The sequence below is a fragment of the Monocercomonoides exilis genome (genome assembly GCF_001643675.1).
Source record: "Monocercomonoides exilis strain PA203 chromosome Unknown scaffold2-2631571, whole genome shotgun sequence".
Lineage (NCBI taxonomy): Eukaryota > Preaxostyla > Oxymonadida > Polymastigidae > Monocercomonoides > Monocercomonoides exilis.
The window spans coordinates 2,245,387-2,270,707 of record NW_027150547.1 but is presented as its reverse complement, the minus strand read 5'-3'; the positions used below and the strand labels follow the sequence as shown (position 1 = coordinate 2,270,707).

The 25,321-nt window shown below is 39.7% G+C and overlaps 4 protein-coding genes across 4 annotated transcripts; 2 read left to right on the top strand and 2 right to left on the bottom strand.

The window, feature by feature from the left end:
- Positions 1–593: 593 nt before the first annotated feature.
- MONOS_11691 (Splicing factor U2AF 65 kDa subunit) lies at positions 594–1,598 on the bottom strand (the record flags this gene model as incomplete). The annotated part of the gene is made up of 1 exon (XM_067864251.1): positions 594–1,598. One exon carries the CDS (start codon positions 1,596–1,598, stop codon positions 594–596), a length of 1,005 nt encoding a protein of 334 aa, XP_067736008.1.
- Positions 1,599–1,624: 26 nt separating this feature from the next.
- On the top strand, positions 1,625–5,550 carry MONOS_11692 (uncharacterized protein; the record flags this gene model as incomplete). Its single annotated transcript, XM_067864252.1, has 1 exon — positions 1,625–5,550. Exon 1 carries the CDS (start codon positions 1,657–1,659, stop codon positions 5,548–5,550), a length of 3,894 nt encoding a protein of 1,297 aa, XP_067736007.1. The 5' UTR covers positions 1,625–1,656.
- Positions 5,551–5,909: 359 nt separating this feature from the next.
- MONOS_11693 (uncharacterized protein) lies at positions 5,910–15,350 on the bottom strand (the record flags this gene model as incomplete). Its single annotated transcript, XM_067864253.1, has 3 exons — positions 5,910–14,847; positions 14,906–15,060; positions 15,126–15,350. The coding sequence occupies 3 exons, from the start codon at positions 15,348–15,350 to the stop codon at positions 5,910–5,912; spliced, it is 9,318 nt and encodes a 3,105-aa protein (XP_067736006.1).
- A 632-nt stretch (positions 15,351–15,982) lies between these two features.
- MONOS_11695 (uncharacterized protein) lies at positions 15,983–25,087 on the top strand (the record flags this gene model as incomplete). The annotated part of the gene is made up of 1 exon (XM_067864254.1): positions 15,983–25,087. One exon carries the CDS (start codon positions 15,983–15,985, stop codon positions 25,085–25,087), a length of 9,105 nt encoding a protein of 3,034 aa, XP_067736005.1.
- Between the last annotated feature and the right edge of the window lie 234 nt (positions 25,088–25,321).

Genomic DNA, 25,321 nt, shown 5'->3' with positions numbered 1-25,321 from the left:
AATGAGCGAGAACGAACAGTACGTTTTGATGATGATGAAGCTGCTGATGTTGTTGCTTGTTTTCTATTTTCTTTTCCAAAATCAGACTTGTCTTCATCTTTTGTGCTGCCCAAAGAGATGCTTTTTGCATTCAACTTAGCAAAAACTGAACGAGGAAGGGATGAAAAAGAGTAAGCACCCAAAATAAGCAGAACTGGTGATGGTGAAAGAATCACAGGAAGACGTGCAGACTCTGTTGGCGAGGGCAACATCATAGAAAGAGCCGAAGATGAAGATGAAGAAGACATAAACGAAGCCAAATCGGATGATTTTTGAGCCAAAGCAAAAGAAGAAGAAGAAGTCGGAAATATCGGAGGCAATGACACTGCAGCAGTAGAAGTTTGCAAAGATGAAGTGTCAGATGATGAAGATGATGAAGAAGACGTCGCGAATGCAGAAGATGAATACAACGCAGTGCGCATGGCTGTTCTGCGTGATGACATCTCAATCCATGTCGAAGGAGCAACAAGAGAAGAGTCTTTTGAGGTTACTCCTCTTTTCTTCATCAAATTCATAGAAAAACGAGAAAATTCCTGTGTATAAAAAAATATGCGTCAATAGAATAAGAAAGATGTGATCAAACAAAAATTGTTAATTTCAATGAATAAATACACTTTTAAAAAAATAGTTACCTTCACATCAATAAACACTCGAGAAGCCGAAAGCTGAATCTGTCCAGCGACCATTCCATTCAGCACATCAACACATGTCTGTGTTTGTTCGGTATTGGCCAGCTCAAAAAGCACAAATCCCAATGTATTTCCTGTAATTTCATCTCTTGGATATTCAAAGCTCTGAAGAGGTCCAAATAATTGCAGAATTGACTTCACAACAGATTCTGAAGTATTCTGTGGAAAACCAGCAACGTATATAAGATATTCTGAATCACTACTATATTCAATTGGTATCCCCGTTACGAAATGAACCAGTTGTATCTTCTCTTCCTTCTTTTGAGGATTTTTCTTTTTGTAAGCTTCTGCAGAATCTCTTAATAATTTCAATAATTCAGGAGGAGTTTCACAAGGTGCATAATCACGTGATCGTTTAACGTTTAATCGATGCCCCATGCAGCTAAAACCATCCAAAGACATGGCCTTTGTTGCAGCCTCTGGAGTTCTAAAATCAGCAAAAGCATATGTTTTATCATTATGAATAAATACATCCAGGCAATTTGGAAATGTGTCTAATCCCCCTTCAATGAGTGCAACATTTATAAGATCACAAAGAGCGCTTGGGGTTATTCCAGGTGGAAAATTACTGATATATAATTTCTTTGAAGTGCGAAACGATTGAGAAGGAAGTATAGAAAATTGCGATTCTATATCCTTTAAGTTTTGTAAGTGTTTTGATTGAAGATCTGCTTCTTCATCTTTTCCTGCGTTATCTTCATTCCATTTTGTTTTGACACTCTTTGAATTCCTTTGCCGTTTTTCTTTATTTCTTGAGTGAGATCTTGTACTGTACTTGCTATTCTTTGTATGCCTTTTTCTTGAATGTGAAGTTGAAGAAGACGATGAAGGGCTATAACTTCTGCCTCTTCGTTTGTGTCGAGATGGCATAATCAAAAAGATTTATTATGTAATCAATGGATCGATTTTTAATTTTATTTTTTGTTTTATGGACACGTCAAATGACACTATCCTCATTGAATCGATAGATTCAATACCATCAAGCATTTTTGATCCAGAAGAAGAGATAAATGAAAGCGATGAAAGTCGATGGGAAGACGTAATAAATGCATTTTCTAAAAACAAGGAAAAAACTTCGTCAAACCAAGATGTTGTTATTCCTCAAGCATTTTCCACAACCATGTCTTTAATGCTTTCGCAAACGGAAAGTTCTAATTCAACTATTCAAACAATTGAGCAAGAAACACAAATTCAAAATTCTCCATCAACCCCAGAGTTAACAAGAGAAATGGATTCGACCTCTTCTCTGCCGATAAGTGAACGTCAATTAGAAGTGTCTACCGATATCGTTGCTCCTGACCAAACAATATCAACATATATATCATTGGATCAATTTCCTTCAGCTGAATCGACAGAATGGACAGATTCCGCAGAAATTTCGGGCATAATTGCAAAATCAACACCTCTCAAAAAAAGTTTGCGAAAAAATTCACATCGAAAAAATAGAAAAAGATCACCAAAGAGAGAAAAGAGCGAAACACTCTCCAAACAAAATAAAACTGATCGTGCTAATTGGGAATATACTGATGAAAATGTCGAACAGTTTAATGAAAAGGCTACCAGATTACTTGATAAACTACTACAACTTCATTTTGATGACGAAGTTGATGAAACTGATGATTCTAACAAAATTGAAGAAACTCATGAATCAGAAGAAAAGACAACGCAAAAGGAATTACACTCCTCTGTAAACAATCAAAAAAATCATCAAAAGCAAAATTCTTCTGATAACTTTGTTGATGTTGTTGACAGCATAAGCGATGAGTCATTGAAAAAAGAGCAATCAAATGAATTATCATCTCCAAGATATGACAAAAGTGTGAATGAAACAGGTAAAGAAATGAGGAAACTTCAAAATGCGGAAGAAAGAAAAGGAGTTACAGAAAAAAGGTCAAGAAAAGTTCGATTTGCAGATTCGATAATCGCAGGCGATACAAATATCGATTTTAAACAGAGAAACACAAATACAAATGATTTTAGGCAATCCTCAATAAAATCTTCTGGTGATCAAATGTTAGTAAATGAATCTTTCCTTAATGAAACAGAATCTTCATTGGAGATACAAGAAATTCCATCAGCATCGAAGTTGCCGCATAACGATGAAGCTTCTGAAGGAGTATTGGCATCGGCTCACGGATCTTCTGATCTCATCGAAACCGAGCAATCAAATCAAAAAGAAGTCACTTCAAAGACTAGTCCGCTTCTTTCTTCTCTGCAGCATCAAATACTCAAAACTCCATTTATCCCACGAAATTCGCCTTATCGTGAGCGAAAAAGCCGAAGAAGGCAGCAATCGATCTCGCCCAGGCCAAGAGATAAATCTGTCAAAAAACGACAGTCAGAAGAAAGAGACGAGGCACACCAACAACAAAAACAGAAGAAACCTCGTTCAGAATCTGCAGAACTTACTGCTCGATTGAAAGCAAAGCAGAAAAAAGAAAAGCCGAAAAATGGAACACATTCACCTTCATCTTCACGTTCACCTTCACCTTCATCTTCACGTTCACCTTCACCTCACATACATTCACTTCTTGAAAGCAAAACCACTTCATCCAAATCACTTTCCCATTCGCATGTGAAATCATCTCATTTAACAAAAACTTCTCCCATTTCAGAATCTGCCAGCTCAAATGCCTCTCCTCTGATCACTCCATCAGCATCTACTTCTTCTTCTGCTGCTACTTCTTCCACTTCTGCGTCTCCTCCAATTATTCCTCCTCAACAAACACCACGTCACCTCAAGCACAATTCTTCCTCAACTTCCATTTCACATCCTTCAAGCACTTCTTTCCAGTTAGAGCAACACGAACAGCAAAATCGTCCAAATCCCACAAAAGTTTCATCAAAGCAAAATACTCGAACAAAATCAAAGATTTCTGTGCATTCAACAAAAGAAAGCAACCTCGCTTCGCCAACTGATACAACGATGCCTTCGAGCGCTATTCTTTCTGCGCCAGTTGATAATAAAGCTTCACTTTCGTATGAAAACTCAACTTCTTCCGGTTCTTCTGCTTTTCAGCGAACAAAGCCTCATGCCTATCATCAACAATTTCATTCTCAATTACCCGGAAATCCTTTACTTCAAAGAATGCCAATGAACAGCGGACCGTTCAATGTCATACCACCTTCTTCGATACAAACTCCGAGGAGATCGCAAAGTCCTTCTCTTTCAAATAAAAAGCAAGGATTTCAACCAGCAACAAGAAGTTCAACACCTCGCAGATCTTCGACTCCACCTTCAAGCACTCAACCGCAAGCAGCAACTTTCAAGCCCAGTCAATTTTTCCCTTCAATTTCGGCTGATCGACGAAACCAGCTGAAATTGTGGATGAAAGATGTGATAGGAGTTTCATTGCCATCGCTTGCTGAATTGGAGCAGTTGGGTCCATTGGACGATCCATTTAGCAATGGAATCATCATTAATCAGATAGTTGGTGAATGTGTTTGGATGGAAGGATTTTTGAAAAAGCGGAAAGAAGGTGCTTCTGGAAGAAGTGGGAAAGATCCAACGAAGAATGAAAGCAGAGGATTACAGGAAGCAGCTACAAGATCAGGGTCAGCGTACATACTCGATCTTTCAAATGAAATGAGCCCAAGACTGACATCTTTTGCTTCTCCAAGAACATTACGTTCCACTCTATTGCATAATTCACCTTCTTTAACTTTATCTCCTCGTTCACCTAGTTCAGCATCTCGCCGTCCAACTTCTTCACCTTCAAAAATAATGTCTCCATTCCGTTTGCGCAGTTATTCCTCTGCTAATGCTTCATCTCCTGCTGTTCTCTCTGAAGCACAGTGGGACATGTTCAATTCAACAAAGCCACATAACATCTTCCGTTCTGTTAGGCGCCCGAAGGTTTTGGAAGAGTGCAGACAGAATTTAGCTGCTCCGCTTGCTTGGTTAACAGGGCGTGGTGCGTGGAAAAGTAGCAGCTGCTTTTCTGATCTCCGAGCGCTAACAGAGTCAGTTGTTTCTGGAACGCAACAAACAATATGGGGAATTGTTTCGTTGGTGGAAAGTGAATGGAGAAAGATGGTTGCACCAAGAACAGAAAAGCAAAGAATGTTGAATGAAAGCCAGAGAATAAGCAGGGAAAGAGTGCAAAGTCAAATGTTTGAACAGATTGAAGATAGAGAATATGATCAGTGCAGAAAAGACACATTGAGAAAAGAAGCAAAAGTGATAAGGCCTCAGAGTGCTAATCGTCAAGCAATGAGAAAAGCAATGACTGTAAAAAGAAGCCAACGACCTATTGTTGTACATCCACCGCAGCTGATGATACCAGAAGAAAAGAAAGGCAATTTAACAACAACTAATGAAACACCTGAATCAATGCATTTAGCTCAATCATGTGCTTCATCTTTCTCGAATGAGATTACTCCAAGGGAAGTTTCAGACGCAAAATTACTACACAATCCAAGAATAACTCCAGAAAAAAGTGAATTAAGCGTTCCTCCTTCGTTTTCTTCTGATGGTCCTTCATCGAGAAATACCTCACTTCACACGGACGAATCTTCAAGCTTTCAAATTCCTTCTCAATTCATTTCACCAATCACTTCCGCTTCGCATTCTTGTTCCAATTCACTTCAATCTTCTTCACAGAGAACACCATTCATTTCACCTTCCCTTGCTGTTCAACCTTCTTCTTCGCCTTTTTGTGGGATTGATGTTACTCCAAAGCTGTTCAGTGCTGGTACACCTCAAACTTTATCGTCTCAGAACTACACACCTCGCGGTAGGGGTCTGATTTCTATGGCGCTTGATACGAGAGAAGAGAATTTAAGGCAAAGAATAAGCATGTGTCTTCAGACCACTTCCTGAGCATGTGTATATTTAAGTTGAAGTTAGTGATGTTATTTGATTGCTTCTGTTTTATTTCATTTTGTTATAATTATCTGAACTCAATTAACTTTTTCATTTATATGATGTGAAATATGAAATGTTAATGAATTAAAGTGTTAACTTTAAAACAGAACTGTTATTGTGGAAAACTTAAAAGTTCTCTTGTGATCAGCGAATTAACTCAGAAAAAAGAGTTAAAAAAACTAAAAGACAACAAAAAATGAAGAGCGTTTACAGTAGATAAAGGCAAAGGTTTATAAGAAAATTTCCAAAACATAATTGAAAAAGAAATGAATAAACAGAAAGTTTTCTCTCTAGGAAGATAAGTGATAAAAGAATCAATTTATGTAAACAGGCGGATAACAGAGAATGGGAGGAGAATCCGGATCAGAGTTTTTATCAACAACAACTTCAACATACTCAGTGGATGTTGAATCTTTCGGCGATTCAGGAGGAGAATGAATCAACGCTTCGGATGTTGCCATGTGGATGGAAGCACCCACAACAGTTCTCGAAGAATGTAGTGTGCCAGTAAGAGGTTCAGACGAAGATATCGATGATGAAAAAGATCTGGGAGTGGAAGTGGCAGAATCGGAAGAGAAAGTGTTTGAAAGGAAAACAGGATTTGACTCTGAAATAGAAGACATAATTACAGTTGATGGTTGGTTCATAAGCATCGGTGTCGGCACAACAGAAGGTGTAAGCGAAGGCGAAAGAGGAGGTCTCGATGGAGTTAGAGAAGGTGAAAAATGTGGAATGGTTGAAGATTGCCTATCAAGAAGCACAGATGAAGAAGAAGGGCTCAAAGTTGGTGAAGCATTTGGAGATGAACTTGCATTGCGACCTGGCGGCACAAAAGAAAGAGAAGGCGCACTTGAAGCAGAAACATTCGAAAAAGGAGAAGACGACATAGCACAAGATTGAGTGGATGAAATGTTTGACAGAGTGGAATCTCTCAATATCTGACTCAGATCTGTTGCTTCAATCATCATTGTGGGCTTTGGTGCTGTTTTGCTGTGCGGCACACGCTTCAGCACATGTTCGCGATGGAACGGGTATAATTCGTCATCGTCATCATCTGACTCTGTTTCAGAGTCATCGTAGACTTCTCTCGAGATAGGATTTCTGATTGTATTGCGACGCATCAGAACTTGCTGATCTGGTGATGCTGTGGAGGACTGCTGAAAAGAGGAAGGTGCAACTGAAGAAGGAGACGATGATGATGCATCCGCATTCAGCGTATCTGACAGCAAAGACATTTTTATGTCTTCTCTTATTTGCTTCTTCTCTTCTTCAGTAATTTCCAAACTCTCCTTCCTTCTCCTTCTTCCATTTAATTTTCTCCTTTCACTTTTGATCCTCCTTCTTTTCACCCAAATCGTCTTTTTCTTCTGATTATTCAGCTCAACAAGTGGATTCTCCATCGGATCGAGCGTTTCCGAATCAATCACTGCAAATTCAGAGAGAATCATGTCATACTCATCGCTTCCTGTTTCTGTTCGGGATATGCTCATGCTTCTGTAGCGCTCCAACTTTTCTTTTTCTTCTTCGGCTTTCTTTTTTCTCTCGTTTTCGTTCTTTTCCCATTCAGGATCTGTCACCTCAAGAAACTCAAAGGAGGATGAACTGTCATTAAATCCAGAATGATTGTCTTCATAAGGCTCAGATTCTTCTTCCTCTTCCTCTTCTTCCTCTTCTTCTTCGCTTTCGTCATCCTCTTCTTCAACTGCTCTATTCCCTTTGATTCCTTTTATTGTCTCCTTTTGTGCTTCTTCTTCTATGCGCAAATTTGACGTTGCATTTTGCTCAAAAGTTGACTTTGTTCCTTTATCATCTATTTTTCCAGTTATGATTCCTTGTTTGGATAAAGCTTCATTTTCAGTTATGAGTGCATTTTCTGTTTGAAGCTCATTCACTTTGTCCTCATTTTTGATGTTTTCTTTATCTTTAAATTCATATAAATTATTTTGATTAGTATCTGATTGAATGATTCCATTATCTTCCTTTCTTATTTCAATGGTTTGAATTGTTCCAGCCATCTCCTCAGTCTTTTGCCCTTTTTCATTCAGAACCAAGTTTTGTAGTTCTTTTTGCTCTGAAGTTATTGAAATTTCTGCTGTTTGATTCAAATTCATTGAAAAATCAGAAACAATAGATAAATCCTCTTGTTTGTTGCTTAATATTTCTGGCTTCTGAGGTTCATTACTGCTGATATCGTACGCAACTGTTCCATCAATAAACTTGTTGTTTCCATTTTCATTGCCATTGTTATCATTTTCAACATTAATCTCAATGATGGTATTGTTCTCTTCTTTGCTTTTTGTTTCACTCTTTTTCTCCTCATCTTTATTTCCATTAACGTTTTCGTTTTCGTTTTTCTTTTGATTTTCTGAAACGGCATCTTCTGTTTGCCGTTGACGTTGTTGTTTGTCTTCTTCTTTCTTCTCTTCCTCTTCCTCTTTTCCGTTTTTAACATTCAACTCCACATTTTCATTTAATTTCGCTCTTTTTTCTTCCTCCTCTTTCTTCTTTTTAGCCCATTCCTTCAGTTTCTTCTCTCTCAGCAGCATTTTCACATCTTCTGCATCTCCAACATTCTGAATTTCAAATGCTCCTTCGTTTCCTTCTGCATCTTCAGCATCTGCTGCTCCTTTGATGGCCGCCTCAATCATCCTCTTTCGCTTTTCTTCCTTCTCCTTCTCCAACCTCTCCTTCTCTTCTTCCTCTTTCTGCTTCCGCAACTTCACTTCCTCCAACGTTCTGAGTCTCTCTTCCATTTCCTCGTTCTTCCTCCTCTCTTCCATTTCTCTTATAAGCTTCTCTCTTTCTCTTCTCTCTCTGTACAGCTCCTCCATCTTTCGAACTTCATCTTCCTCAATTCGTTTCCATTCTTCTTCTTGCCTTTTCTTTTCTTCAGCAATCTTTCTCTGCTCTTCTTCTTTCCTCTTCTTCTCTTCCTCTTCTTTCTCTCGCTTCTTTCTCTCTTCCTCTTCTTTCTTCTTCTGTCGTCGCTCTTCTCTTCTTTTCCTCCTCTCCTCTTTCTCTTTCTCTCTCCTCTTCTGCTCTTCCTCCTCCTTCCGTTCTTGTTCTTCTCTCTGCTTCTTTTCTATTTCTTCTTTGATTTTCAGCCGTCTTTCGTGTGTGCGTGGTGACAGCAGCACTTCATCGTCTTTGAATGAGAAAGTGAATGTGTAAGAAGGCAGCTCAATAGACCTATCAATTGCATCTGACTCCTCCTTATTCCTTTGGAGTTGAATTGTTGGATGCTTTTTCCCACTTGAAAGAGATTTCGTAAGCGAAGATAAAGAACCCAAAGGTAATGATGACAATGAAGAACTTGCAGGTTCCTTGTTTGTTTCTTGAGATGTTGTCATTTTTATTTGAGAAACGAAATTCTCCAGCGAATGATCAACAGTTGCAGAAACAGAAGGAACAGAGTCGAGTAAGAATGAGTGAGCAGAAGACGAAAGAAGATGACTGAAAGAGTTCAAAGAAGAATTTGCAGAGTCCAAAGAAAATGAAGTGGAAGTATTTCGATGCGGTGTGCTGACTGCAGTTGAAGTGGAAAATGGTGAAAATGGAATGTTCGAACTTGATAGAGGAAGTGAAGCAGGTGAACTGGAAACTGAAGAATTAAAAGTGGAATCAGATTGAGGAGGAAGAGGAAGTGGAAGAGGGATAGGTTTGGGTGAGAATGGCGGTGTAGATGATGATGTTTGTGAATCCCCATTTAACATATGCTGCGGCGGAGACTGAGGATGAAGAGACAAAGAAAACGAGGCATTTGATTCCATTGCTCCAGAAAGGTGTGGATGTGGATGCGGAAGAAATACAGGAGAAGAAGAAGGAGAAGAGGAAGGAGAGGCAGATGGCTTGAGAGCAGGTGAGTTGGTAGGAAATGGAGAGGAAGGCGAAAGTGCTGGCGAAGGTGGGGTCGATTCAATGCGAGGAGATGCCAATGAATTGTAGCTGAGGAACTGCTGCTGTTGATTCTGCTGTGATTGGTCACCTCTCAATTTTGCAGGGATAGTCAATGAAGTGACTACGTAGTCTATTTTGCGCGGCTTAATGTTGTGTCTTCTGGTTGAAGGCATTTTGGGATAAGAGCGCGAAGAAGAAGAAGGTTGTGAGGATTGAGTTGGAGATGACACTTGTGAAGATGATTGTGCTGCTTTTGCGTCCTGTTCTTGTTGTGTTGCATTGGACTCAGAAGGATTTTGAGGCAGTTGTGATTGAGAAGGACTGCTCATTGAGGAAGCAGAAGCATCTGTTGTAAAGTCATAGAATGAAGAAGAAGATGAGGAGGAAGAGGAAGATGGTTGAACTGTGTTTGATTCTGATTGATTAGATTGTGAAGTGTTTGAAAGTAGAGAACGTTCAGATGGAGAGGAAGAGGAAGAAAGAGAAGCGAAAGAAAATTTTGGAGAGTCTGTTGAAGTGTTTGGTGGAGATGTAAGTGATGATGAATTAGAGCTAACTTGCAACATTGTTTGGCTTTGTTCTTGTTGGGGCATGTGTGAGTGAAGTGACTGTGGCTGAAGTGGAAGAGAGGAAGATGACTGAGAAGAATATTGTGGTGTATTAAAAGTGTTAAGTGGAGGTGTGACAATTGGAGCTGCTGCTGTTTGTGGAAGATAGAATGACTGCTGATTGGGCTGTGCTATCTGCATTGACTGAGGTGGAATAAAAACTGATTTCTTCACCGGCTGAGGCGGTGGCTTGCGCTGAAAGAACGAGTTTTGAGGTGGTTGCATTGGCATTTGTTGTTGCTGCTGCTGCTGTTGTTGTTGTGGATGGAACATCTGCTGCTGCTGAAATGACGATGTGGCAAGTGTTTGTGGTTGGATGGCTCCATTTGGCACAGATCCAATGGCCAGTTGTGGTGTGTGTGTCAAAATGTAACTTGAAGGCGATGCCACGCTTGCAGTTTGCGAAAAGTGCATCTGCGTCATCGATTGTACTTGACGTATTTGTTGAAATGATTGTGGTGGCACAATGAAATCTGAAGCATATTTTGGAGTTGGCTCAATGTTTGATAATTGACCTTGTCTTCCGTTGTTCTGCCTAAACTCTTCTTTTTGTTTCATTTGGGATTCATTGTTTTCTCTCATGTTTTGTTCAGTTGGTGCTTTTTTCTGTTGTGCCATTTCTGCTTCTTCAATTCGTTTTTGACTAACAGGATTCTCATTCTCAGATTGAGTTACGACCGTATTTTGGTTCAATTTTTCAGAGCTCGCAATATTGTTTTGTGAAAATGGTGAATCAGTTGCCAACTTTTGAGAAGAGAGCAATTCTGATTGAACATCTGGAATGCTTAAAGGCTTCTGCACATTGCTCGCTGCTTCTTTTTGACGTTTTTCAATTTCTGCTTCTTTCAATGAAACAATCTTTTTTAATGCAATTCTTCTCAACTCCTTTTGTTGCCAATGGAAACTGATACATTTTGCAGCAGCTTTCTTTCGATTCATTTCAATTTCAATTCTCTTTCTTTCCTCTTCTTCTTCTGCCGCTTTCATTTCCATCCTCAAAATTGACATCTTCTGCTGAGCTTTCCTCACTTTTTGGCAATCAATCCACTTCAACGCAATAAATTTCCCTGCTTTCATTTTCAGTTCTTCCTCTTCTTTTTCTCTTTTCTCTCTCCGACGAATCTCAATCTCCATCTTCGCTTTCACTCTCATTTGGTAATTGACCCATCTTTCTGCAATCAGACGAACAGCATTATTCCTTCTTTCTTTCATTTCTCTTTCAAGCTTTTCTTTCTCTTCTCTCAATCTCTTCAGCTGTTCTTTCGCTTCCTTTCCCAACTTCCATTCTTTCCACCTCAAAACTACCACTTCTGCAGCGTTCTTTCTTCTTCTCTCTTCTCCTTCTCTCTTCTCCTTTTCACTTTTCAGTCTTTTCAGCTCCATTTTGGCTTCACATTGAAGTTTTGATTCCTTCCAGGTGGAAGCAATAAACAGAGCTGCTTTGTGCTTCTTCAATTCTTCTTCTTGTTCCTTTTGCTTTCTGAGTGTGTTCATAACACTTTCTGCTTTATGTCTCAATAAAACTCCCTTCCAAATGGAAGTTATAAGTGTCACTGCACAAACAGATATCTTCTCTTCTTTCTCTCTCAATTCTTTCAATTGAAATCTGGCAAGCTTGTGACTCGTTAATCTTATCCAAAATGAAGTTATTAATTTGGCAGCTTCTTCCAAATGTTTTCTTTCTTCTTCTTCTTCTTTAAGTCTTCTCTCCCTTTCCTCTTTTGCTCTTCTTTCTGCTTCAATTTCTCTCAACCTCTCCAATTCGAACAAACTTTTTCTTCTTCTTTCTTCTCTTTTCCAACAATCAGTTATCAAAGCAGCTGCTTCTTTGTTCTTTCTTTCATTCTCTTCAAGCAACTTTCTTTCCATTCTCAGCTTTTTAATTAAAGTTTCTGCATTTCCTCTAAGTTCACAGTATCTCCACGAAGATGCGATGACGGCAGCAGCTTTTATTCTTCTTTCGATTCTTTCCATTTCTTCGTTCTTCAATCGAATAAGTTCGTTTCTCCCTTTTATTCTGGAATTGCAATTATTCCAACAAACATGAATGATATGAACAGCATTGAGTTGCTTTGCTTTTTCTTTCTCTTTCTCTTCATCATTCAATTGTTGAAGTCTCAAAAATGATTTTACTTTCAACAACCTCTTTTGCCAGCATGATGTTATGACTTCTGCAGCGTCCTTTCTTTTGTTTTCTTCTTTCTCTGTTTTCATTCTTCTCAATTCAGATAACTCATTTTCTGCCTCCTTTCGGAGTTTAGCTTCTTTCCAACATTCCAAAATGAAAAGACCTGCTTTTATCTTTTTATCCATTTCTTCTTTTTCTTTTTCTTTTTCTCTTTCCTTTTTCTCTGCTTTCAGTTTTTGAAGCTCCCTTTTCGCTTCTTTTGTCTTTTTGTATTCTTTCCATGATGAGCAAATAAGAAGCGCAGAGCGTCTTTTCAATTCTTCCAATTCTTCTGCGTCTTTCTTCAACATTTCCATTCTCATTTTGGCTTTTCTTTTGAGCATCACATTTTTCATACAAAAAACAATAATCTCAGCTGATTTTTTACTTTTTTCATTTTCTTCGTTTCTCAATCTTTGCAACTCTTCCATTGCTTTTCTCTTAAACTGCCTTGATTTCCATTCAGATGCAACCAGCTGAGCTGCTTTGCTTTCCTTGATGACGTTCTCATTCAAATATTCTGCATACAACTTTTGAGCTTCATCTCTTTTCATTTTCGCGCTCCATTTTTGTGCTATCAACATTGTGGCTGTTTCTCTCCTTTCTTTCTCTTCTTGTTCTTTTGCTGAATTTTGTAATGATTTCAGTCTGTTGCATGACTCTTCTATCAGTTTTGTATTCTTCCAAGCGGATGCTATAATTGTTGCAGCTTCACTTTTTCTTTCTTCTTCTTCCTTTTTCTTTTTTTCCAATGTAATTCTTGCTTCATTTCTCTTCTTCGATTCATTCCACATACAATAAATTTCGCATGCAGCTTGTTTCATTCTTTCTTCGTCATTTTCTTCCACTTCGTTATCGTTCTCTTTGATTTCCTCTGTTTTTATATTCTCAACTTTCTCCTTTGCTTTCTCTCTCTTTTCGATTGCACTCCATTTCCAGATAATAAACGATGCAGCCTTCTGTTTTTCTGCCTCATCTTCTTTTTGCTTCTCGTTTTTCAGACACTCCAACTCGATCTTTGCTCGTTCTCTTGCTTTGGATTCTTTCCAAGCTGTGCAAATTAACAGAGCTGCCTTTGCGCTTCTTTCGACTTGTTCTTTTTCTTGTTTTTCTTTTCTGAGCAAACAAAGTCTGATTTCTGCTTCTTTTGCACGCTGTCTTTCTCTCCACATGAAAGAAATGTGTTCTGCTGATCTTTTTTGCTCTTCTATTATCAACTGTTTGAGTTCATTATTTGCAAATTCCCTCTTCTGACATTCCTTCCATCGTGAAGAAATAAATGCAATGGCTTCTTTCTTCATTTCCTCGTCTTCTTTCGTTTTTCTCTCCTCTCTCAATTTCTCCAAAGAAAGCTTTGCTTTTGAGCTCTCCATTTTTCTTTTGTAAAATGTGCTTATTTCAATCGCTGCTCTTTCCATGCAACGCTTTTCCTCTTTTTCTCTCTCTACTCTCTCTTTCTCGTCTTTCGTTTTGTCCAGCATTAGCAACTTCGCTTTTTCAACGGTTTTTCTCTTTTTCCAAGCCGACAAAATGAAAATCGCTGCCTCTTCTCTTCGCCTTTCCAAACGTTCTTCCTCTTCTTTTTTGAGCTTCTCCATCAATTCCTTTGCTTGTCGTGTTTCTCTGCTATTTCTCCACATCTTCACAATAAAAGTAGCTGATTGTTTTTTGCATGTTTCTTCTTGTAATGTGTTCGTTCTGGTTTTCATTTCATTTTGTGCTTCTTCTCTTATTTTCGATTGTCTCCAGCATCCCACAATAATCGAAGCTGCTTTGTTCCTTTCTTCTTCCAGCTTCATCTCATTCAACTTCAATTGGTCGAACTGGCTTTTGGCTTCTTGTTTTCTTTCGAATTCCTTCCACGCAAATGAAATGGTGCTCGCTGCAGCAATTCTTTTCTCATTTTCAATTGCCATTTTCTTCTCTTCTTTCAACATTAACAGCTCAGCTTTTGCCTGTTTTATCAGAGTGTGTTCTTTCCACATAGACCATATGAATGATGCTGCTTTGTTCCTTCTTTCTTTTTCCTTCTTCGTTCGTTTCAGTTCTTCAAGCTCTTTTTTAGCTTCTCTTATCAATTTCGCTTTCTTCCACACCTTCCAAATAATCATCCCTGCTTTTTCCTTCCTTTCTCTTTCTTCTTTTGCTTTCTTTGCTTCTTCTTCTTCTCTCAATTTCTCCAAAACTTTGAATGCAAACAGGCCATTCTCTCGGATTCTCCATGCTTTGCTGATAGCTCTCACAGCCCTCTCTTTCTGTTGTCTTTCTTCCTCTTCTTTTGCTCTCTCTTCTTTCAAGCGTTTCAGTAGAACAAGCTCAAACTTCGCTCGTTGCGTCTCTTTGTGGTCTCTCCATGCGCGAAGAATGACAATGGCTGCACTTTTTCTTATTTCTTCTTCAGCTTTCCTCTTTTCCTCAATCTTCTTCTTTTCTTCTTCCTCTCTTAACCTCCTTCGTTCTTCTTCGGCTGCTCTTTGTCTCATGTCTTCTTCCTGAAACCTTCTGATATCATATTCACTAAATCCCTTCATTGGTGTTATTGGCATTCCTGTTGTCTGAAATCTGATCAGTTGCTTCCTCCTGCGAATAAAAATGTTCACACTTCAATTGTGATCAAAATTTTTTTTATTAAACAAACCAACAAATTTTTTGCATAGCTCGTAAAGCTTTCTGTGAAGATGAAAGAATTTCATCAACGTTTTGATTTGACATTGTTGAATGACATTTTTCCAGGTAGTAATCTATCCCGTAAATTAAGAAATATCCAGGTGGAATTATCTGCCTGCGCATTTTCTAAGAAAGAGTTCGATTTCCCAATTATAGAAATTTCAATTCAACAAAATTCATAATGCTCATACTGTTAAATATTGTGAAATGGCCGTCATCATTTTTGCATGTGATGCTGAAAAAAGCGGATATTTTGAAGCATTATGCCCCAGTAATATAATCGCCTCAGACACAATATCCGTTGCTTCTTTTGTGGATGACAAGCAATTAGATTTTTTAATCACGTTTGGAGGAGGAAGAGGAGGACGACCGATTTTTGTTGGATCAAAAAAGGATGTTAGCCCTTTGCGAGACATTTTTGGCAGTCAAAGATAATTATGACTCCTGCAACGTCTTAAACAAGAAAAATGATTCAATAATATAAATTATAAACAAATTCAGACCTTATGAAATCTGATAAAAATTTTTAAAGGAAATATTGCAAATTAGTTGTTAATACTTTGAATAAAATATTAAGAGTTTAAAAATATAAATATTACCAAAATATAGATATATGGCGTATAAAAGTTGAATAATTATATAAAATAATATTCCTTATAAACCAAGATATTGAAAAATTAAGAAAAAGGAAAAAATGGTAAACAGTTATGGTTATAATTGAAAAAATTGTTTTCTATTGGTTAAGTTTGCATATAATAATTGTATTTTAATAGATGAAAGAATTCATGAAAAAGATAAAATATTTTAGGTTTCAGTAAGAATTTTTTTTTTAGTTGTTTCATAATGATGTTTTATCTTTTTTTCATCTTCTTCTTCTTCTTTGAGTGTCTTTAATAAAACAAGTTGAGTTTTTTTCTCATTTTTTAAGAAAAATAATGTTCAGGGATAATTGATAGACTTTGAAAACAAATACATCAAAAATTAGAATTATACCCTTAATAAATGATAATTGATCGTAGATTATCTAATTATCGATATAGCGTTAGTGATGCGATTAATTATAATTATTTTAATTGCCTTATCATGTAATTATGATGATAATGTTCATTCCGTTAAAGATTTTTACGAACAACAACAAGATGAAGAGTGCGAAAGTAAGAAAGCATTTGCTTATCCTCAGATACACAAATGTCTTATTAGCTCACAAGAATCTAAATTACATTACAATAATTTATTGAAACAAGTGAAAGATTCCCAGCAGAGCACTAGCATTGGAAACACTGAATTTGAAGGAAAATATGAAAAACACAATTTGCAGCATGATCTGAAAGAAAACAAAAGATATTATTTTATAATTGAACCAGAAATATCAAGTAATCATCAAATACGTCTTTTTAAAGAATGCTTAAATGAACGTCTCCAAAGCAAGATTGAGGGATGTATTTACGCATTAAACTCATCCATTGAATTGAAGGACATTGGAATGCTTGGATGCGAGTACGGGAGCATTGTGTGTGGAAGAAAGGGGAGTGTGGTTGTGGTGAGAGGGTGTGTTGTGGGGATGGGGAAGGGCAATGAGGCAGGGGCATTTGATCTTTGTGGGTGCATTGGGGTGTTGACAAACATCACATTGAATGGGTGGAGAAGATGGGGAGAGATCTATTCAGGCAGGCTGTTTGGAGGGAAGGACTATGGAAGGGAGAAGAGCGGAGGTGAAGAAAATGGAGGAGAAGGAGAAAGAGGAAGAGGCAGAGGAAGAGAAGGAGATGGATATGGAGATGGAGAAGGCATTGAAGGGAGTATTTCAGTGAGCGAATCACACTTCTCTTCTTTTTGTGTCTCATCAGCCCCATTCCTCTCATCCCCTTCAATACCCCTTATATCCCTCTCTCACCTGACGTTTTTCAACATCTCAACAGCAAATGATGCATGCTCGCCTTCAACCACTACATCAACCCAAACATCATGTTTGATGAGCAGCTGCTCATTTTCATCAATTTGTGATGCATATGATGGCGGAATTGTCCCTTCCCTCAATAACCCCATGGCTTCCTTGTCTGTTTCAAACACATCCTTTGTTGGGTGTTGCAGGACAAGGAATGTTGAATGCATTGGAACTCTAGATGGAAAGTTGACTCCAGACAGACAGAATATAACAGATAATGGAGCGAATACATTCACTTGGTGTGAATGGAATGGGTCGAGGACAACAGGAGAAAGTGACTCGTGGGCTGATGGAGCGTCAAGCGGAGGGGCAATATTCATGTACGGTCAATCGTCGGCCACTGTTTCAGTTTCGCATTGTCTGTTTAATAACTGTTTTGCATACAGCCGTGGAGGTGGGATCATGTGTCATACAATCAAATCTGTGCGTATCGAAAATAACGTGTTCAATGCCTGTACAGCACAAAATCAATATGGAGGAGGAATGTATGTCAGCTCTGTTTCAACATGTGCTCGGATCAGCGGATGTGAATTCCAGAATTGCAAAGCTGTTTATGATGGAGGAGGTTTGAGATTGGATAATTTTCAGGTTTCAGGAACAGGATGCATTGAAGCAGAAAATGGAGGAGGGGAGAGCGCATGTGTGTTTGACTGCAGTTTCACTTCATGCTCATTGACAAACAATGGAGGTGGAGGCATGTTTTGTAAAACTGTTCCTGCCGCACAATTCAAAATGAGGAGCATTCAATTTATTTCATGTTCAGCATTTAGAGAGGGAGGGGGATTATGTTTGCATCCAAATCGAGCAACAGCGCCAAATGATGGTATTTATTGTTATTTTTTGTTCTTTCATGAATGCAAATGCAGAACAACCTCCAATCCATATGGGCATGATGTGATGTATTATGATTATTACAATGCCATTTCGACTTCAGATAATCCATTTCATGAATGTTACACAACGAATGCAGATGACAAGAGAGTATGTTACGGATATAATTACTCGAATGCAGGTGCCTGGACATATGATCAAACATCAAAAAAGGATTGGCTGAAAGACAAGACGATTTATGTTTTGGTGAATGGGAGTGATGGATATGAGCTGTGTGGGGCAAATACAACATTTGCATGCAAAACAGTCAAGAAAGCTTTTGAGATGTGTGAGGTGCAGATTAGCTTGGCAATCACGCTGATGGAAGGGAATCATGAAAGTGAGACAACAACAATTGATATTGGATCAAAGAAGATTTCGGTCATTGGGATAGGCAAAGATAAGAGTTCTATTGGAACAGGAGCCCTTTCATCGGTAGGAACGCTATTCAGTGTGTCAACAGGTCATCTTGTAATGAGTCATTTGAAAGTCGATTGTAACTCAAATATAAATCCTTCGTCGAGTGTGGTTGTGGCGTCTGATGGAGGTGGGTCACTCTCATTGGAAGATGTTGTGATCACCACGAGTATTTCTTCAGGAAACTATGTGATGTCGTCGTCAGTGTTTGTGGTGCCGCTGTCGCAGCTGTTGATGACCGATGTGGAGATCATAAATATGAATGTCTCAAAACCATTGTTCTCTGAGCCGAATCAATCTCCTTCTTCCTCTTCTTCTTCTTCATTGTCGTCATCGTTGTCATCTGCACTGTATCTGACAGCCACAGCATCAGGAGATAGCATGCTGGCGAATGTGAAGGTGACGAATGTGAAGTTGACTGAAGGAGATGGGGTGGTTGTGGCAAAGAGTGTGAAGGCTGGAGAGACGTTTGTGGTCAAGAATGTGACAATCGAAGATTGCGAATGCAAGGATGGAAGTGGTGGTGGGATCAAGGTCGAGTTGAAGTCGTCAAGCAAGTTGCAGGTGGGAACTTCATCAGCCCCAGTAAACGAAGCAACGAAATTCAACAGATGCAATTGCAGTGGAAATGGTGGCGGGATAATGGTGAATCTGGCAGATGGTCCGCACGACTTCTCGATCGTGTCTGTGGACTTTACAGGCTGCACCGCGAAATCTGGCGGAAATTATGTGTTTGTGAATGGGGGAGATTCTGAGAACTGGGGAATAACAACAGAAAAGCTGAAAGGTATCCAGGGCATATCATCATTAAAGGAACTGGTGGGATATGACACAGATGACACAACCATGGGGCAATTCCCGCTTAATGTGTTTCTGGACTCACATACTGGTGCAGCACATGTGGGCAAAAAGAAAGATGGTGTTCTGGGGAGATACGACTCGTGGTTCTGTGGATTTGATTATTATACGTGTGCCACCATCACCCACACTGCACAGGCGCGATTTTCAGGGGGAAATAAAAATATAGAGTTAGATCCAGAATTCGTGCTTGCCGAAAAGGTTGCCATGGATGATGCCAATGAATGGGAGATTTCATGTGCCACAAAAGGGACGGCAATCGAGGTGAAGGTGCCAACCACTTTTGAATCTGCAGAATTCTTGATCGATGTGCAAAGCAGATGCTCGATTAAAAAGATCAAATTTAGCATTCCATCTGCTCTGTCCAGTGCATCGGCGATGATTTCTGCACACTCGCCATCGTTTAATATCACAGACTGCTCGGTTGCTAGTTCGCCAGACAGTGCTGTTGGCCAATCGATTGGATACAGCTTTGTAAATGCGTTGTCAGGAAAACTGAGAATGGAGCAATTTGAAAACAGAGAAGGTCTGACATTTGATGGGCATTCGTTGGTTGAGTTTGTGGCAGGGGTGAGTGTTGTGTATTTCAAAGGATGCAACATAGCAAACGTTAGAAAGATTAATGGAGACGGGGGGCTGATAAAAGGAGCTGTTGGAACACAGTATGGGGAAGGAGAGGGAAAGGTTGGGATTGTTGTGATTGAAACGTGCACTGTAATAAACTGCAACTGCCAAGGGACATCACAAGAGATTGGAAAAGGAGGAGGGATATGCGTGAGCTTAGATGGAGATGGAAGTGTTGTTGTGAATGGGACGAGCACAATCGATGGATGCGAGGCGAAGAACAACGGAGGAGGAGGAACCAAAGGAAGAGGCGGAGGAATGATGCTGACAATGGCGAGTCCGAACTGCAAGATGGAAATTGCCGAAAATGTTAAGTTTTCATCGACATCTTCATCGCTGAATGATGCACAATATGGGAAGGATATGTTTGTTTGTTGCGATTCAACGATATTGCTTGGAACAAAAGTGAATGCAAACTCTTTCAAATTTTTTGACAAAAGCGCAATTCCATCGGATGAATTGAAGTTTTGCGGGAGCGAGGATGGGAAAGATGAGAAAGTGACTCCACTGTTTGTGTATTTGTTCTCAATCGGATCGAAGTTGACTGTCGATGGGAGCGGAAGCATGGCATATGATCACAACTCTTGTGGATTTGAGAAGTTTGGGTGCCAATCTATTGATTATTGTGTGACCAGTCGAGTTAAGGAAAACATGCAGGCAGTTGAGGTTTCTTCTGAATCATCAATAAAAAGTGAAATGAAAGTGCTTTCATTTGATGTGAGCTTGACAGGAAAAGCAGTAACAGCGGGAAAGAAGATGAAGGTTGATGTGAAAGATGGAGGGGAGATAAATCAAAATGGCCTTATCGAGTGCACAAAATCATTTGAAATGACTAATTTGGCATTTGTAATGAATAAAGTTATCAATGGAAGGAGGACTGCATTTGTCCATTCTTCGTCATCAACAATCACGATAACAAGCTGTTCTGTCTCGTTTGAAAATAGTCCATTAACTGAAGAAAAGATTGGATACAACATCCTGAACATTGAGGGAGGAGAACTGATTGTGGATGGATTGATGATGGAAATTGCAACAACACTGACGACGAATGGGAAGTCGCCAATAACGATGACAAATGGAGAGAAATTGGACATCAAGAACAGCAGAGTGAGTGGAGTGACGGTGGAAGACGGGAGCGGAGAAGGAAGAGGTTGCATTGGTGCAGCGATAAAAGAAGGAGGAAGCGCAGTTGTGGATAACTGCAGCATTTCAACAACATGCACAGGTGGAAGTGGGATGAAAGGAGGAGGGATGATGATTTCAGTTGAGGACAGAGGAAGTTTGGAGATTAAAAGCGCAACATTCACAGGATGCCAGGTGCCAATGGAGGACAGCTTGCAGAAAGGAAGAGGAATGGGAGGAGGGATGTTTGTGAGCTTGGCAGATACAATGGGATCATTTGTGCTTGAAGGAGTGACATTCAGCGAGTGCAATGCCTGGAAAGGGAAGAAAGTGTTCATATCGGGAAATGAGCTGGACGAGGTTATGTCGAACGAACAACTGAAATGGGGGTTGAGCGCAAGTGATGAGAAGTCATTGGATGAGCTGTGTGGATGGGAAAGGAAGACAACAGGAGAAAATGGATATGTGATTCCATTGGTTGTGTATTTGTGGGATAACTGGAGCGAGAAAGGGTATTTATCGAAGGAGAAAGGAGGAGACTTCAGCGGGTGTGGGTTTTCTGAAGCACCATGCTCATCGATTGACCACTTGATATCACTTCGATACCCAACACTTGGAAAAGGCGAATCCCAGATCAGCATTGGGGATTCAGGGTTGCTGAGCCATCCGATATCATTCTTGTCTTCGTTGCCAACTTCTCCAGATTCAGAAGCTCCAGCTGTTGTGATAAAAGGAACAAAGAAAGGGACAAGCGTGACAATTACTGATGAAGATGGGAATGCTGTCAGCAGTGGTGCAATGATATCGTCGAATGTGAGTCTGTCATTCTTCAATTTATCATTCATCAAGCCAATCATCACCGCAAATCATGCAGTATTCATTGAATCGTCAGGAACAAATACAGTCTTGTTTGTTTCTAATTGTTCATTTGGCTCATTAGTAGGGTTGGCAGAAAGTTTTGCATGTTGCCTGATAAAAGTGAACGGAGGGAGCGCGGAAATTGAGAAATGCTCGATGAATTTGATTTCTGATTTGAAAGGATTCATCGCTTTCAGCCCAAGTGCGACCCAGGTGACGATTCAGAATGTGAACATTTCATCAGCCACTTTGACAGCAAACAGCCTGATTTCGATGACAGAAGAGGAAAACCAGATGAATGGAAATGAAAACACTCATTTGAATGGCAACAAGCCTGTGTTGAAAGTTGTGTACTGTTCGTTTGAAACCATCAAGAACGAAGGAAGCAGTGCAAGCGTCATTGAATTGGGATCGTTTGAGAATGCGATAGATTGCACGACCGAGGACTGCACAATGTCCGCGTGCAGGAGCGATTTGAACACAGAAGGAGGAGGAATGAAAGTGGTGCTGAAGAGTGAAGAATCGGTTTTGAAGGTGAACGGGAGCACGTTTTCGACATGTAGATGCTCGATGGAGTCCGGGCGCGGCGGAGGATTGTTCATCGATGGAGCAGACACAAATGTTGTTTATGATAATGAAAGTCAGATTCCATCTCTGAACTTAAGGATTGTGAATACCTTGTTCAGGCTGAACGAGGCATTTGCAGGGAAAGACATATTCATCAAATGCCATTCAATTCTAGACCAGATCAACGAAACGCTGTTCTCGCTGAACTACAACCAGGAGTCATTGGCCACAAACAACTCCATCTGCGGGAGCGATTTAAAAGGGAATACTGACATGGATGTTATTCCTCGGATCACATTCTTTAAAGGGTTTCAAGTATTTTTGAATGGGTCGGGGGAGGATGGCAGACGATGCGGAGCTCAGGGCAATCCATGCAGCAGCATCAACGAAGCGATTGACCACATTGAGCAAGGAGTGATGAATGCGATTCTGATTGATGGAGAAGGAGTGGTTTCTGGAGAATGTGTGATTGGAGATCTGTATGTGAATTCATACAAAAAGACACAGGCGATTGTGAAGCTGAAATTGGATATTGCGAAATCAGCAGAGAAGGATTGCATCATGGAGTTTATAAACGAAAGCGCTGTGGAGAGGTGCTCATTCGAGTTTGAAGATACGTTTGAGGCTTCTCACAGCTACATCATGAAAGTGAAGAACGGGTCAATGGAGATCCAAAAATGCGAGTTCTACTCATCAGCAACAGCAGAAGACATGAAGCTGAACAGTTCGGTTGTGAGCGTGGAAAGCGGAGAGCTGAGGATATTTGATTCAGCATTTAGAGATTTGCATGCAGCAGGATCGGTGCTATTATTCAACAGAGAATCGAATGTGACGCTGCTTGAAACGAGCATTTCAAATATCAAAAGTGAGGGAGATGTTGTGAGTGTTGGGGGTAAAGCGAAAGTGGTGATGAAGATCATGACGATAGAGAATGTGAGTGTAGCATCAGAAAGATGTGTTGTTGCGATGGAAGATGCAGAACAGGAGGTGAGTGTGCTGAACTGCTCGTTTGAAAAAAGCGCGAATTCGGTGGAGAAGGGAAGCATGATGCAGATAAGACGATCCAAGGAAGTGAAGGTTGAGATATGTGTGTTTGATGGAGAAAAAGAGGAGAAAGAAGCAGAGGCAGTCAATGGAGAACAAGAAAGAGTAGAGAAATTATGCAAATGGAGCGGATCGTTGATTGATATTGAAAACAGCAATGTGGAGATGAAAGAAACAACAATCAGAAATAGCAAGGTAGGAGGTCTGTGGGTGAGTGGAGGAAGCGTGAAGATTGAAAACAGCAAGTTTGAGGACAACAATCCATCAATTGAAGGATACGGATCAGCCAGAAGGAATGTGATATGCACAGGGAATTGCGAACTGAGTGTTGCGAGCGTGAAAGGTGGAAATGGAGTGTTGCCAAACACATCGTTGTGGATATTGGACGAAGGATGCCAATTGGGAGGGATAGCGAGTGAAAGAGGATCATCGTATTTCATCCCGGTTCTGGAAGAAGTGAAGAACACAACACAGGCGAGTGGGAGCATGGACTTGAGCATTCGCGGGAAGCTGCTTCTTCCGTGCAACTTATCGCTGAAGATAAGCATGAAAGACGGGGAAGTTGAGCGTATCCAAACACAAAAGATAGAAGAGAATGAGTGTGCTTCAGAAAACGAGGTGCATTCGGTTATCTCGTCGGATATAGTGAAAACGATCGAGAACAAAACAGAAGTGAGCATGAGCATCCTGTTTGGGAAAGGGATGTTGTCATCCACAAATACATTGGTTGTGATAAACAAAACAGTGCCTCCTTCATCTGGAGATGATAGAATTTCGGAAGGAGGAAATAAGAATAACAATGGAAATTTGAATATGATTGAATGGAGTTTATTTGCCTTTATTGGGTGTATTGTAATTGTTGCAATTCTGTTATTTGTGATTGTTGTGATGGCTGTGGTTCAGCGAAGGAAACTGTGGGAAGCTGAAAAGAAAGTTGAAAAAGAGAGATTGGAAAACGAGCAAATAATACAGAAGATGGAGAGGAGAAGAGTAGAAAATGGAATAGGGAACTTCGAGATGAGTGAAATGCCATCCACATTACTGGAAGGGATGACAAGCCAAATTCCGCTTCTCATTGACAACGATGAAGTTCTTCCAGAGCCTCCACCAATGACCGATGAAGAGCTGAATGAAAATGATCTTCCAGATTTGGAATCACAGTTGCCATTTTCTGAGGACACTTCTGTTTCATTGGTATCTCAATCTCATTCATTCAATGTGATATCAGCGAAGAAACCATTTCGAGAGAAAGAGAAAAAGAACATCAAAACATTATACTCGATGATTCATTCCGTTCAAGGTAATTTCACGTTGGGAACAAGGGCGATGGATGTTGTTGATGGGAAGGAAGTGGTTTTGGCAGTTGCAAGATTGTTTCAGCATTTGATTTCTATTGGTGACGAAAGGGTGAAAATGATGGCAAGGCAGCTGTGCCCATATTCAATCTTTGTTGATGAAGGAAGTTATGAAATATTTGTTTTGACAGAGGAATTGGAAGATGAAAAGCAAAATGATGAACTGAGGCGATGGAAGGCGCCTGAACTTAACAGCGAAAATGAAGATGATGAAGAGGAAGTGGGAGATGAGGGAATTGGAAAAGCTGTTGTTTTCACACTTGGACTAATTCTCCATGAAACGACAACAGGGGAAGTGTCATTGAGCGAGTGTGATGCAGAAGAAGCACAGGAGATGATGAGGGATGGGGTGCGACCACTGACAGAAGGAATCGAAGGAGAAGATCTGGTTGAGTTTATAGAGAAGATGTGGGCAGATGAGCCAAATGACAGACCCAGGTTAGCAGAAGTGAAAAGACGGATGAAAGAAATTATGAGGGATGAAGTTTCATAAAAAGTGCGAGACTAATTGAACAAAAAATCGATCCATTTCTTTTACATTCAAAAACGGTGTTCTGCTTTACAGCTGATACATTTTTTGATGATTTATTTCAAGTGAGTAAAATTGTCATTCAAATTAGGATAAATTATTCAAAAATGAATTTTCTCAAGCAGCCAAGGGAAATGTTCAGCAGTTATGTGTCCACATGTGTGGAACATTGCCTATTTTTCTCATTTTGTGCAAAAT